General features: G+C 53.0%; 1 protein-coding gene across 4 annotated transcripts; it reads left to right on the plus strand.

Moving 5' to 3' along the window:
* Positions 1-279: 279 nt before the first annotated feature.
* Positions 280-12,850, plus strand: LOC120880235 (migration and invasion inhibitory protein). Of its 4 annotated transcripts, none has more exons than XM_040263465.1 (10): positions 280-364; positions 2,134-2,317; positions 2,535-2,870; positions 3,309-3,390; positions 6,524-6,632; positions 6,720-6,772; positions 7,496-7,625; positions 7,775-7,871; positions 8,967-9,101; positions 12,690-12,850. In XM_040263465.1, the coding sequence occupies exons 2-10, from the start codon at positions 2,204-2,206 to the stop codon at positions 12,741-12,743; spliced, it is 1,110 nt and encodes a 369-aa protein (XP_040119399.1). In that variant the 5' UTR covers positions 280-364; positions 2,134-2,203; the 3' UTR covers positions 12,744-12,850. The 4 variants fall into 4 exon arrangements, with proteins under 4 accessions (XP_040119399.1, XP_040119397.1, XP_040119400.1 ...); XM_040263463.1 differs by lacking the exon at positions 12,690-12,850 and adding an exon at positions 9,383-11,754; XM_040263464.1 differs by lacking the exons at positions 280-364; positions 12,690-12,850 and adding exons at positions 387-539; positions 9,383-11,754.
* The last annotated feature ends 1,014 nt before the right edge of the window (positions 12,851-13,864 follow it).

Consider the following 13,864-nt stretch of genomic DNA (forward strand, 5'->3'; position numbering starts at 1 on the left):
GCCGCCGCTTACACTCCCGGTCGAGAAGCTAAAACTTCCGCAACCAAACGAGAAAAAGACTGAGGCCTTGTCCGGACCAATCGGAGCCCGTCTTCTGGGGTCCAGAAGACGCCCGCCGCATTCTGACGATCGAACCAGGGTCTCGGAATTGACCAATCAGCGTTGAGCCCCGCCCCAATGTTGCGCTGGCTGCTTCTGATGCGAAGTAACGGCTTCCAGGAGCGTCTCGGCTCCGCCCCACATCTGTCCAATCAGGGCGCCCGGATCAGGCTCCGCCCCCAGTTGGTGACGCGTTAGGTGGGCCTGGGGGAACTCTTGGCAGCGCTGGCTGCGGCAGGCAGCTTGATTCCCCGACTTCCCAGCGGTGAGTGCGGAAGTGGCAGGCCCCGGGGTTGGAGAGGAGTGGTTGGACGGACTGCTCCACGTGCACTTCCACGGAGCGTCCTGGTCCCGTGATGGGAAAGAAGAGGGAGGCTGAGTCTCCCATTCCCGGGAGGGGACCTCCCGCCCCTGTGTTCCGCTGCACTGCTGCTGCCCCAGTGTGTCTCTTTTGAACGTTGCCTTCCCGTCGCCTTGGCGCAGCTATAGCTTTCCAGAGAGCCTCCAGAGCCGGAGGTTTTCCCTCTTTAACGCTGTGCGAAAATGGAGGCCAAAGTCGTCAGTCAGATGAGGGCGGGGACCGGGATCAGGCTGTCTTCCCCACTTGTCTGCACCACCCACCACTGTACTCGCATCTCCACTGTTCTCCCTTCCCTGTTTGGGTGTATGTGGGGGGCGGGTCTCTCTGCTTTAGCCCTTGCAGCCGGGCCTTGAGGAGGGGGCCCCGATGTGGGTGGTCCACAGGCGAGGAGTGTGGGTGGAAGGGCTGGGGTCAGGGCAGGGTTTCTGAGAGCAGGGTGTCTGACTGGACCCAGTGTTAGAAAGGGATCGTGTGTACTGGGGGAGGCTGAATTTCTAGTTGGAGGAATCTGGGCTTGGAGCTCAAGAGAGAAGATGAAGCCTCTTCCCCTAATCGGCTGAAATCTCTTCCAGAGGCATCAGTGTGTCCTTGAGCCCAGATCCCTGGAAGGCCAAAGGCTGGAGAATGAGGTGGCTTCCTATGCCCCCCTCCACACTGTTTGGGGAAAGGTTGTCATAACCATGGACCCTGGAACCAGATTTGGGTTCAAATCCTGGCTATGCCACTACAAGCAGTGTGACTTGGGGCTAGTATTTTAATTTCTCTGAACTTCATTTGTTAAAAAAAAAAAAAAAAAAAACAAGAAGAAGAGAGGGCAGGAGAGAAGGACGAGTCCCTTCAGAAATCTGATTTGTGTTGAATTCGAAAGTTATAATGTTTTATATTTGTAGACTTGCCCTAATTGTCCACTATAAATTAAGGTATTGTTCAGTCGCTCATCATGTCCGACTCTTTGTGACCCCATGGACTGCAGCATGCCAGGTTTTCCTGTCCTTCACCATCTCCCAGAGTTTGCTCAAACTCACATCCACTGAGTCGGTAATGCCATCCAACCATCTCATCCTTCTTCTGCCTTCAATCTTTCCAAGCATCAGGGTCTTTTCTAGTGAGTCGGCTCTTCGCATCAGGTGGCCAAAATATTGGAGCTTCAGCATCAGTCCTTCCAATGAATATTCAGGGTTGATTTCTACAAATTAAACTAGTCATAATTTCATAGTTAAGGTTGTTAAAGGGGAGAGATTAATCTCTTTTGACATGTCAGGAAACATGCTCTGGCTAGTTTAACAATAATAAGAATTTATTGAGCGCTCATTGTGTGTGCCAGGTATTGGACTAAGATTTTCTTTTAATTAAAAAATATTTTGGCGGGTCTGAGTGTGGCATCTTAGTTTTCTGATCAGGGATCGAACCCGTCCATGCCCCTTGCATTGGAAGTGTGGAGTCTTTAACCACTGGACCACCAATATAATATTCATTACCTCCTTCAGTCCTTACAACAGTTTTATGAGGTTGATGGCATTATCGTCTGTTTGGCAGGTGAGGAAACTAAGGCATAGAGAGGTTAATTAACTTGCCCGAGGTTTCCCAGTTAGGGAATATCAGGGTAGGGATTCGGACTCTGGCTCCGAAGGGCAGCGTCCTCAGTGCTGTCATGCTCTCTGTCTTGGCTTCAGGTAGGAGAACCCAGCCCTGAGGGCAGTCTGTGGTCTGGGAGTCGGTGACCTCTGTCGTGGAAAGCCCAGGATGGTGGAGACAAGGGACTTAGTGCAGCTGCGGCAGCTCAACCTGGAGCTCCTGAGGCAACTGTGGGTCGGGCAGGATGCCGTGCGGCGGTCCGTGGCCAAGGCAGCCTCAGAGGTAAGCACCTTGGCCAAGTCCCAGGGGTGAGAGGGGGGCTGCCTAACCCTCAGGCCAGAATCCAGGCCTTCCAGGTCCTCTTATGCAGTGTGCCCATTTTACTGATGATGAGAAAACTGCGTGAGTTCCAGCGTGGGAGGTATAGCCTGGGACACTGCAGAGGCTGAGCAGGATGAGGAGCGGGTTGGTGGCTGGTGATCAAGCCTCTCTGTTCCAGTCGAGCCTGGACTCGAGCAGCAGCTACGACTCGGAGGTGCCATCGTCCCAAGAGATGTCCTCAGTTGCCTCGAGAGCCTCCTGCCTACAAGATGCCCACCCTCGTGACCCCTGTGATAGGTACTGGCCTGGCGAGCCCAGCTCTGGGATGAACTCTCTCCTTCCTGCCAAATGCCTACACCAGGAGACCCTGGGCCCACCGAGGCCCCACTCAACTCCCTTACTGGCCATCTCAGACTCAAATGACCCAGAGCTTTCAGCAGAGCTGGACAGTCCAGGAACCCAGGAGGCCCAGGCTCTGAGGTCCATCTTGGCTCGACAGGGCAAGTTGTCCAAGGTAATATGGGAGAGTGGGGCAGCCATTGATGGGGCTTCCTTGAACCTCAATTTCTCCTCTGACAGATGCACTCACAGGCAGCTTCCCTTCCAGGGTGAGAGACTCCTGGGAGGTGCTGTGAGTCGTGTCCTGCTCAGCCTGAGTGCTTGATAAGTTATGGCCATTAGTTTTTCAGAGAGCACTTTGGGAAGAAGGTGACCAGCCCCATTGTGCAGATGGGAAGACCGAGGTTCAGAGGACAGACTTGTTCACAGTCACACATGGTGGGGAGAGTGGGGGGTCAAACTCTTATCCTCCAGCCCCCAAGCCCTCAGCTGAACCCTGGGGCCTACGTCAGGGTGTAAGTTAAGACATAGCCCCTTTCCTCCCCTCAAGGTGGGGCCTCCTTTGGACTGGGCCTGCTGGCACAACCTTGTCTCTCTTTGCCTCCCTCCTCAGCCAAGAGTGACCGAAAAGGAGTCTCCAGTGCCTGAGAAGAGCTGGCGCCTGAGACCCTACCTGGGCTATGACTGGATTGCAGGTGTGGCCCTCCCCAGGGCCTGGAGATTGGGGGTGGGGGCCCTAGCTTGCTTATGCACCTGCCTGAGCCCCCACCAGGTGGGATCATCTTCAGTACCACGTCTCCGGCCTCGGCCCTTGGCACAGTGAAAAGCAAAGAGACAGTGTTTGTTGCACGAATGAGAGCTACCTTATTTTTTTGGCATTTATTGTATGCCAGGCCCTGGGAAACTGTATGTGTATCGTCTCTTTACGTTTCCCCTCACTCCCCCAGCAACCTCAGTTGCTTCCTGGCTGAATGCTCTCTGGCCTCTTTCCAACCCCATTATCATCAATTTTTGACTCAACAGCCAGAATGAATTTTGAAACCTGGGAATCAGATCATGTCATTCAGAATACTTAGCACTTAGTGTGTGTGCTAAGTCACTTCCTTTGTGCCTCACTCTTTGCGACCCCATGTAGCCTGCCAGGCTCCTCTGTGCATGGGATTCACCAGACAAGAATACTGGAATGGGTTGCCATGCCCTCATCCAGGGGATCTTCCCAACCCAGTGATCAAATCCAGGTCTCTTACGTCTCCTGCATTGGGCAGGCAGATTCTTTACCACTAGCACCACCTAGGAAGCTAGCACTTAGAGTAAATCCAAAATCGTTATCTAGACTTCTGAGGTAAGATCTGGCCTCTGCTGGCCCGGTGACATAATCTCTAACCATCTATCTTCTGATTCTTCGCTCCAGCCTTGTTGGCCTCCTTGCTGGTCCTTGAACCAGCTGTGTGCTCATGGCCACCTGCCTTTGCACTTGCTGTTTGCTTTGCTTTGGCGGTGTTGTGCAGCATGTGGGATCTTAGTTCCCCGACCAGGGATTGAACCCATGCCCCCTGCATTGGAAGCATGGAGCCTTAAACACTGGACTGCTATGCAAGTCCCTCTTCCCTTTGCTGTGAATGCACTTCCCCAGATTCACACCTGCTGGTTCCTTTTCATCACCAAGCACTCAGCTCAAATATTAGGTGCCTTGCATGAGCACAGGGTCGGAGGAACACTGCCCCTGCATCCTTGCCTGTAAGCATCAGCTACTTTTGTGTTCTTCGTTCATTCATTCTCAGAAATCATCTTGTTTGCTTGTTTCTTGTCTGGCTCATGAGCTCTGTTGGAGCAGGGGCCTGGCTGTCTTTTTGTGCTGTGTTCCTTGAGCCTAGAACAGGGCCAGCACACCAACACTGGTTGAAGGAGTGAGTGGACAGCCTTCAGAACTTGGGCTGTTGGATCATTATTTTCATGAAGGAGGAAACTGATGCTTGGAGAAGTTGAGTTCCTGCCACAAGGCAGGGGCTCTGTGGGGCTGCTGGGCCCCTGCGGAGGGGACATGGTCCCTGTGTCCGTGTGCACCTCTCTCCTCCTTTCTGAGCTCCTGTCTCCAGTCTGTCTGTGCATTTGTGTGCTTGGCCCCGTTCCTTCTTGATTCCCAAAGCTCTTGCTTCCTGTGATTCTCTCCTGTCCTCCCTCCACCGTCATTCTGCTCCGTCAGCATATGAACACTGGGAAGTATTAATGAGAACTGATTGCACGGAGCACTTGTCCTGTGCTGGGCCCTGTCCCAAGAGCTTTCCTACCATTAACTTCTTCACTCTTCACAATCATCTGATCAGGTGGAGACTATTACTGTCCCCATTGACAGATGAGAAGGCTGAGGGCCAAGAGACTGAAAAGCTTAGCAAATCTCACATCCGGTTGGGGTAAAGCTGGGAGTATTAATGAGAACTGATTAAGTCTGTGACTTCCCCTCCTGTTTCTAGTTAATACCCATGTTCTCTGCTTTTCTTTATCATGAAACTCTAAAGGCCATCTTGATTCACCATCTCCATTTTCTCTCCCTGACTTTTTCTTAAAATCAGGCTTTAGTCCCTTACACCACCCCAGGTTAGCTGTGACCACTGCATTACCAGCTCCCAGCTGAGTTCTCAGTCCACACACTTTTTGGACCCTGAGTAGCATGGACACAGCGACCACTCCCACTTCCCTCCCCGAAGCTCTTTCTTCCCTTGGCTTCCAAACCTGGGCATCCCCTGGCTCTTCCCCACTTCCCTGGTAGCTCCATCCAGTTTCCTCTGCCTCATTTCCTTCCTTGTTCCAACCTCCAAACTCCCTAGGCCCCATCAGTGTTAAGATTCTCCTCACCCTCTTCTCACCCACTTAACCCATGCTGCTGCTCTGAATTCCAGACTTGTGTATCTGACTTTCTTCTCTGCCTGGCTCATTAGCTGTCCTAGACTAATCTCAGGTCCAAAATCAAGGTCCTGCCTTCCATGGCTCTTGGTCCACCCTCCCATAGTCTTTCCCATTTCTTGGCGGCAGCTCTGTTCATGGTGCTAATGGCCATAATCTGGAGATCAGCCTTGATTTTTCCTCTCCTTTTCATACATACATCCTGGTAGCCCTGCCTTCAACATGTTTCTAGAATTCACCGTCTTGTCTCCACCAGGATGCCTGCAGTAGTCCCCTAACTGGTATGCCTGCTTCTCACCTTGCTGCAGCCAGAAGAGGAGTACTCTAAAAGCGCATGGCTGATGTGATCATATCACTCCTTGTCCCCAAACCCATCAATGGTTTCCCAGTCACATCTCTGCTCTCACTGCTCTGCGCATTTCACCTCCTGAGTATGACTCCAGTGTACCAGCACACACCTGCCCCAGGGCCTTTGCATTTGCTCCTCTGTCTGCCTGGGATGTCCCCATGGCTCCCTCCCTCCCTCATCAGGTCTCCACTCAGGTGTCACATCCTCAGGGAAGCTCCCTCTGGCCCGTCTGCCGTCCAAGCTGTTTCCTGACTCTCTCCTCCTGCCTGATAGGTGTCACCTTTCCACTTGGTATCTCAGGTTTGTTTAGCGACTGGTTTGTGGCTGCATTAGAATGTAAGCCTCAAAAGAGTGGAGGCTTGGTCTGGTTGCTGTTCTTTCCCCAGCACGTGAAACAGTGTCTGGTTTGTAGCAGGTGCTCTATAAATACTTTTTGCACAGACGATTGGGTATACATGTGTCACGTGAGTTGAGGGACCCCTCCAGGTCTGTACACGACTCAGTGGCCTGGATTGCCAGAGCTAAGCACCCCCTGAATCTTGGCCACACAGCAGCTCCTTTGTGCGTTGTCCCCCCAGGGTCCCTGGACAACACCTTTGCCGTCACCAGCAAGCCTGAGGCCTTCTTCTCGAAGCTGCAGAAGTTCCGGGAAGCCAACAAGGAGGAGTGTATTTGCAGTGGCCCTGAGTGAGCAGGGGCAGGCACAGGGTGGGCAGGGAGGCTCAGGCCTGCTCGCCTTCTTGCCCTGGCCTGCTCACCCTCTCGCCCTCACAGACCCCACTTCCTAGGCCTGCAGGAGAGTGATGCTGTGGAGGAGGACCACGAATGTGAGTGTAAACACTTGGTTACCTCAGAGCCCAGCCAAGGCCTGGGGGCCTGGGGAAGCAGCTGAGTGTTGAGGACTCGGGGAGGGAGCCTGGTGTCCTGACAGGGCATGGTGAGCCCTGGGTAAGGGGTGGGGGTGAGCTGAGGCCTGGCCTCATGGGGAGTAGGGCCAGCCCTGTGCACTCACTGCCAGCTTCCCCAACCGCCTTGCTTCCCACATGCCCCGCACCCCCTTCCTCTCCTCTCTGCATATGGGTCATCTGAGGTGGGGGGTTCCGGCTCAGTCATGTGAGCATCTGAGTCTATGTTGTGGGTTTGTACATGCAACGTACAGTGTTTGTATCCATGTATGTATATGCGTGTGTGAGGTGTGTTCACGTGGACATAGATGTGTGTGCACTGTGTATGTGTGATTACAAGTATAAACACACCGTATATGTCCACAAATGTGACTATATGAAGCAGTGCTCTGAGTGTGCACAGATGACACTTGAATGTATGAAGATGCTAGCACGTGTGCACGCATGTGTCATGCTTGAGTAGAAGCGGTGCTCAGTGTCGTTGTGTGTGAGCACGTGTATGTGTGCACGCTCCGTGTACACGTGGGTGGGCCTGTGAATGTGGCCACTGGAGCTGTGCAGGGGCTGGTGGGCTGTGTGGTTGGGGTCCAGGGGGTCTAGGTTCCCCGGCTGAGAAAGGACTTCTGCTCCTCTCTGGTCTCACAGGCGTGTACTGTTACCGTGTCAACCGGCGCCTGTTTCTGGTGCCTGCGGATCCTGGCACCCCCTGCCGCCTGTGCAGGAAGCCACGGGCCCAGTGGGGTGCGGGGACCCTGGCAGAGCCAGCGCAGGTCAGGTGAGCGGCCTGAGTGGGCAGGACACCTGGGGGAGTCACAGGGGCGGTGGCAGAGGAGAGCAGAGCCTGGGGCCTGTGGTCTTGGGGGCAGGTCGGGCATCGCAGCCTGGAGAGACCTGCAGGAGTGCCCCCACTGTCGCCACCCCCAGGGTGAGCATCCCACTGTCCGTCCTGGATCCCCCACACCGGCACCGCATCCATCGGCGGAAGAGCTTCGACGCCTCCGACACACTGGCGCTGCCCCGGGTGAGGATGCGGGTAGGGCTGCCCCCTGTCTGGCCCAGTCCTCGGTTGTGTCCTGAGGCCTAGAGAGGGCCAGGACTGTCCCAGAGCCACACAGCGATGCTGGGCTCAAGGACCCCAGTCTCTGGAGTTCAGACTGGGCCACTCAAGTCACCTGTGCTGTTCCTGTTCCCTGATGGAGGTCAGGCTCCCCACCCAGCCCCTGTCTGCCCATGAGCTGGCATAATGCAGAAGGGTCTGATTTCTCATGCTTTTGTGTGCCGTGTGCACAGTCCTCAGGGGGTTTATCTTGTGGGGTCAAGCAACAGAGAGTGCAGTGGCGGTGGTTTAGTCGCTAAGTCGTGTCCGACACTTGTGACCCCATGGACTGTAGCCTGCCAAGCTCTTCTGTCCATGGGTTCTCCAGGCAAGAATACTGGAGTGGGTTGCCATTTCCTTCTCCAGAGAGTAGAGGTCCTGCTGTTATTCCAATTTACAGAAGAGGAGACTGAGGCAGAGGGGAGGTGCCTTTTCCATGGTCAGCCAGGTAGAACTTGGGGTCTTATACTTCCATGATGCCTCCCCCATAGAGCCACCCTTTGTGTCTCCTGGGTAGGACAGGGGTCAGTGGGGACCCCACTCACTCCCAGTTGAGCCCGAGGATGCTGGAGTGGAAGCGAGGAGAAGGAGTACTGAGGAAAGTCTGTTTGCTCATCTGTAAAATGGGTCCATTGTACTGTCCTCAGGCTTATGGGGTAAGCGGGGGGCAGGTCAGTGAGTCAGTACTTGTTAGGGGCCTGGAGCAGAGCCTGGCACACAGGATGTGCTCCATCAGCATCCACAGCCTTCCCTCCGCCCATCTGTGGTTTGGGTCCACAGGATTAGGAAAGGGAGGCCCAGGGGAACAGTGGTGGACACAGACCTCTGCCCTGGGGGAGCCTCAGTCATGGGAGACACTGATTATTTGCGGGGGGGGTCCCTCCACCCTCATGGGGGACACAGCCCTGTCCTAGAGGAGGCTGCCAATCCTGGAGGAGAGGTGCAGCCCCTCCCTGGGCTTGCCTGGTCAGTGGGGAGCCCCACCCCCAGCCAGGCGCCTTAATCCCTTGCTCTCCACAGCACTGCCTGCTGGGCTGGGACATTATCCCTCCGAAGTCTGAGAAAAGCTCAGCTCCCAAGACCCTGGACCTCTGGTCCAGTGTCTCCTCTGAGGCCCACCATCAGAAGCTGTCAGCCACCGGCTCTCCTCACCTGGTACGCCCAGGGTGCCCTGGGGGGGGCAGACACCTTGGAGCAGCCTGGGGACTGCAGAGTCTCTGGGGGAGGGATTGGGGTGGGGTGCAGAAGCTGGAAGCCTCTCTCTGTGGGCTCCCATATCCCTGGCCCTGACCCCCAGCACCTCTCCAGTTTCCACTGCTCCCCACTGTGCCCTGGAAGCTGACTCCAACTCTGAGATCCAGAAGGGGATGAGGCTGCATATGGGGGGAACCCATCCCAAAGAGGCCCCCTCTGAGACCTTTCTCTTCATTCCCTAGGCTGTGCCAACGCGAGTCCCACCCCCGACCCCAGTCTGGTCAGAACCCTCCTCCATGTCCCGACCCCGGTCCCCCAAGCCAAAGCCCTGAGGACTGGCCACTTGGAGGTGAACGGTGCTCCTGCCGTTTCAGCTTCTCCCCTCTGGCAGGGGTGCCCACGAGAGGGGAGCCTTGCCCAGTCTTGGCTGGAGGTGGACTCAGGCCCCACCTTCCTTCCTAGGCTGGGCCAGTGGGTGGGCCCCAGCCTGTCTCCTTCCTGGGGACACAGAAGGGCCCCTGGGGTTGGGGTGAGGGGATTCTGTGACACGTTTGTAAGTAAAGTTCAGTGCTCCCTGCAGCCCCAGATTCCCATATGTGCTGGGTCTGTCCTGCTGATGCCCTTAGAATCTCAGAGGTGCCCTGGCCTCAGCCTCGCCCTCCTCATCTGGGGAAGGACGCCTCTGACAGCGTGTGCCGGGTGGGGTGGATCCAGCACTGAGTGTGGCTCTTTTGGGGGTGAGGGTCCCCAAAGCAGGCTGGGGTCAAGGTCAGCATTAAAAGGCCCCCTCAGCAAGGGGCTTGGGGGGTCTCAGGCCGGGCCCTGTAGATGAGGCTGAAGCTGTGATAGTGGGGAGTGAATGAGCCCTTCTCTTCTTGACCCCTGACACCAGGGTCCAGTGATAAAGGAATGCTCTTAAAGTTCCTGAGTCCCGTGGCTCCTTTATTTCCATCTCAAGCCCAACCCTAGAAACCATGGATGATTCAGAGCCCCAGCAGGGACACCTGGGGAAATAAAAGGCCAGGAGGGTTCAAGTCAGAGGCAAGCGCTCACCTCTGCCCTCCTGAATTTTTAAGCAGCACCTGTCTTTCCCCCTATATGTTGAATAATATGAACTTTCTAATTTGTAGGATAAAAATGGAATAGCTGGGGAACCTAAGCCCAGGGAAGGCATGTGCTTTTTCTGAGATTTCTAGCTTAGAGGGGTGGAACTAGGGCTGTGGTCTGTGGCTCCCACCTGGAGCTTGTGAACCTGAGAAAACCTTTCCCACCAGTCACAGCACATGTATTAGGATAAACAAGGTTGTGCTGCAGCAACAAATTAACTCCCAGATTACGGTGGTCTGACATGAAGACTTATTTCTTGCTGACTTGCTCACACTACCTGTTCGTCATGGGTCACAGTGGGGCCTCTATTTTGACATTGTTTCTCGGGGACCCAGACCAGTGGTGGTTCCACGAGTGGCTTCAGCCCAGAAATGACACAGGTCACTTCTGCTTGTGGTACATTGGACAGAACTAGTCACGTGGAGTCGGGACATGAAGGGGCGCATGGTATACTGGGTGAGTGTTACTGTCCTCCACATCATGACTTCACCAGCTCTTCCCTGCAAGACGGACACACAGACTTCCCAGGCCATTGGCAACAATAACAGGCAATACAAACTCTCACCTGAGTTTTCCCTCACTCCGTCTGGAGTTCCAACCTCCAATGTTTCCGTAGACAGGCAGGTAAAGTGACTTGGAGTGGTCGGCACAGGGCTACCTGGCCAGCACATATCCTTTCCAGAGACTCTCAAGTCCAAATGTCTCTGTGATCATGCATACATGTCTGTGGGCACTTAGAGCAGTGTGTCACGGCTTGTCACTTGATTCCAGTACCTGAAGAAATGTCTCTTCCACATGTAATTTTTTTTAATTAATTTTTTAAAAATTTATTTTCAGTTGTATAAAACGTAACATAAGTCTCTTCAGTTGTGTCTGACTTTGCAACCCCACGGACTGTAGCCCGGTGGGCTCCTCTGTCCGTGGGATTCTCCAGGCAAGAATACTGGAGTGGGTTGCCATGCTCTCCTCCAGGGGATCTTCCCGACCTGGGGGTCAAACCCACATCTCTTACGTCTCTTGCATTGGCAGACAGGTTCTTTACCACTAGTGCCTAGGAAGCCCCTCTGGTGGTCTAGTGGATAAGAATCTGCCTGCCAATACAGGGGTCATCGTTCGATCCCTGCTCCTGGAAAATTCCACATCCCTTGGAGCAGCTAGATCCATGCACCACAACTACTGAGCCTGTACTCTAGAGCCTGGGAGCTGCAACTACTGAAGCTGGCGCACCATAGAGCCCATGCCCTGCTACAGGAGCAGCCACTGCAAGGAGGAGCCTGAGCACCGCAGCAAAGAACAGCCCCTGCTTGCCACATCTAGGGAAAGCCTGAGAGCAGCAACAAAAATCTACTGCAGCCAAAAAAACAAAACACATGTCTACCACTTTTATATTTGCAATTCAGTGGCCCTAAAGTCCATTTATACTTTTGCAACTTTCACCACCAACCATCCCCAGAATTTTTTTCTTCTTACGAAACTGGAAAGGGAAAGTAAAAGTGTTAGTCGCTCAGTTGTGTCCGACTCCTTGCGACCCCATGGACTGTAGCCTGCCAGGCTCCTCTGTACATGGAATTCTCCAGGCAAGAATACTGAAGTGGGGTGCCCTTCCCTTCTCCAGGGGATTTTCCTGACCCAGGGATCGAACCCAGGTCTCCTGCACTGCAGGCAGATTCTCTACCATCTGAGCAGAGCTCCAATTAAACACTCATTCTCCATCCTCACCTCCCAGCTTCTGGCAACCATTATTTTGCATCTCTATGAATTTGACTAGGTTACCTCACCCGAGTGGAATCGTACAGTATTTGTCTTTTTGTTCCTTTTTTGGCTTCTTTCATTTAGCATAATGTCCTCGAAGTTTATGTTGTAAAGTGTCAGAATTTCCTGCCTTTTTTAAGACTGCAGAGTATTTCATTGTAGGGATGGACCACATCTCATTTATCCACCCATCTGCTGATGTACCTTTGAGTCACTTCCACCTTTTGTTATTGTATATAATGCTGTTGTGAACATGAGTGCACAAATGTCTCTTTGAATCCCTACTTTCAATTCTTTAGGGTGTAAACCTAGAAGAGGAATTGCTGGATCGTAGGGTCATTCTGTGTTTAATCTTTTGAGGACCTGTGATACTGTTTTCAGAGGAGCCGCTACACCATTTTCCATTCCCACTGGCGGTGCATAAGGGTTCCAATTTCTCCACATCCTCACTAACAGTTATTTTCTACCTTTTTTTTTTTTTTTAAATAATAGCCATCCCAATGGGTGTGACGTATCTTGTTTATTGTAGTTTTGATTGCGTTTCCCTGATGATGGTTAGTGATGGTGGGCTTAGAGGCCATTTGTCTATCTTATTTGGAGGAATGTCTGTTCAAGTCCTTTGCCCAGTTTTGAGTTGGATTTTTTTTTTTGTTGTTGTTCTTGTTTTCCCGCATGTGATTTTAATTCAAGAAAGCCTGTGAGACTTCCACGGTGGTGGAGAATCTGCTTTGGTCGGCGAACTAAGATTCCACATGCCAAGGGCTAACCAAGACCGACAGCTGCAACTACTGAGCCCGAAGGGTGCAATGAAAAGATTCTGCATGATGCAATAAAGATCCTGTGTGCCACAACTAAGACCCAAGGCAGCCAAATAAATAAGCAAATCATAATTTTAAAAAATTAAGCACAAGCTTGGACATTATGCCACCTGGTGAAACCCAGAGTTAGACATTAGAGTGAGGCAAGTAAGGTACTCATCTGGTGCAAAAGTTAAGAAATTCAGTAATCAAAATAAATCATTAAAAAAAAAATAGAGAGCCTGTTGGAGTCAGCGGTTTTGTTAGAAGTTCTTTGGCCGGAGGCAGAAGAGAATCTGGAAACCTGTCAGACAAAATGACAACATAGACAGCTGAGCTCACCTTCTAAGTTTAGCCAACCCAGAAGAGCAACGGCTTGAATGAGATAGAAATATTTCTCTCCCATAAAAGTCCAGACTGCAGTGCTAGGCCGTTAAGTCATGAGGGCCAGTGGTTTCTCTGGAAGGACCGTTCCTTTGAACATTTAGAAGGTTTCTGGCTTCTGTCTTGCCCACGCAGCCGCTCCAGATCCACTCTGAATGAGCAGGCTGGGGAACAGGCTTTTTCAAATCTGAGGGACCTCAAGGATGAAGATCACAGGGAGAGAGGCCCTACACAGAGCATCACGTCTCCAGCTCTGCCTCACTCACCTACACCCCACCCTGGTCACTTCTGCCCTCCCACGAACCGGCAAGCCATTCCTGATTCTTCCAGGCTGTCCCTCCCTTCCTAGGGGGTGTCCAGATCTCTTCTTGTCCCCCTTCTTCTACCCCTTCCAGGTGTGCATCTCAGCTGGAGAGTCTTCTTTCACGAGGGCCTTCCCTGAACCCCTGGACCCTCAGATGCATCCGCCCCATCACACACTGCACTGCCCTGTACTACTCCATCCCAGCCCGTGTGTTTTCCTTAAAAAATGTTTTTTGGCCATGCGGTGCTGTGCAGCATGCAGGATTTTAGTTCCCCGACTAGGGATCGAACTCATGCCGCCTGCCATGGAAGTATGAACCCCTGGACTGCCAAGGAAGTCCCCTTTATATGTTATTAAATTACTACCCATGAGGTTCATTG

This window comes from Oryx dammah, unplaced genomic scaffold, assembly GCF_014754425.2.
Source record: "Oryx dammah isolate SB20612 unplaced genomic scaffold, SCBI_Odam_1.1 HiC_scaffold_21, whole genome shotgun sequence".
NCBI classification, from domain to species: Eukaryota; Metazoa; Chordata; class Mammalia; order Artiodactyla; family Bovidae; genus Oryx; species Oryx dammah.

Excerpts from the sequence above, each read along its gene's own strand:
- LOC120880235 (XM_040263463.1), top strand. The coding sequence starts at position 2,204 with ATGGTGGAGACAAGGGACTTAGTGCAGCTGCGGCAGCTCAACCTGGAG. Across the intron at positions 2,871-3,308 it reads GACAGGGCAAGTTGTCCAAG|CCAAGAGTGACCGAAAAGGA; the intron begins GTAATATGGGAG and ends CTCCCTCCTCAG. Across the intron at positions 3,391-6,523 it reads GGGCTATGACTGGATTGCAG|GGTCCCTGGACAACACCTTT; the intron begins GTGTGGCCCTCC and ends TTGTCCCCCCAG.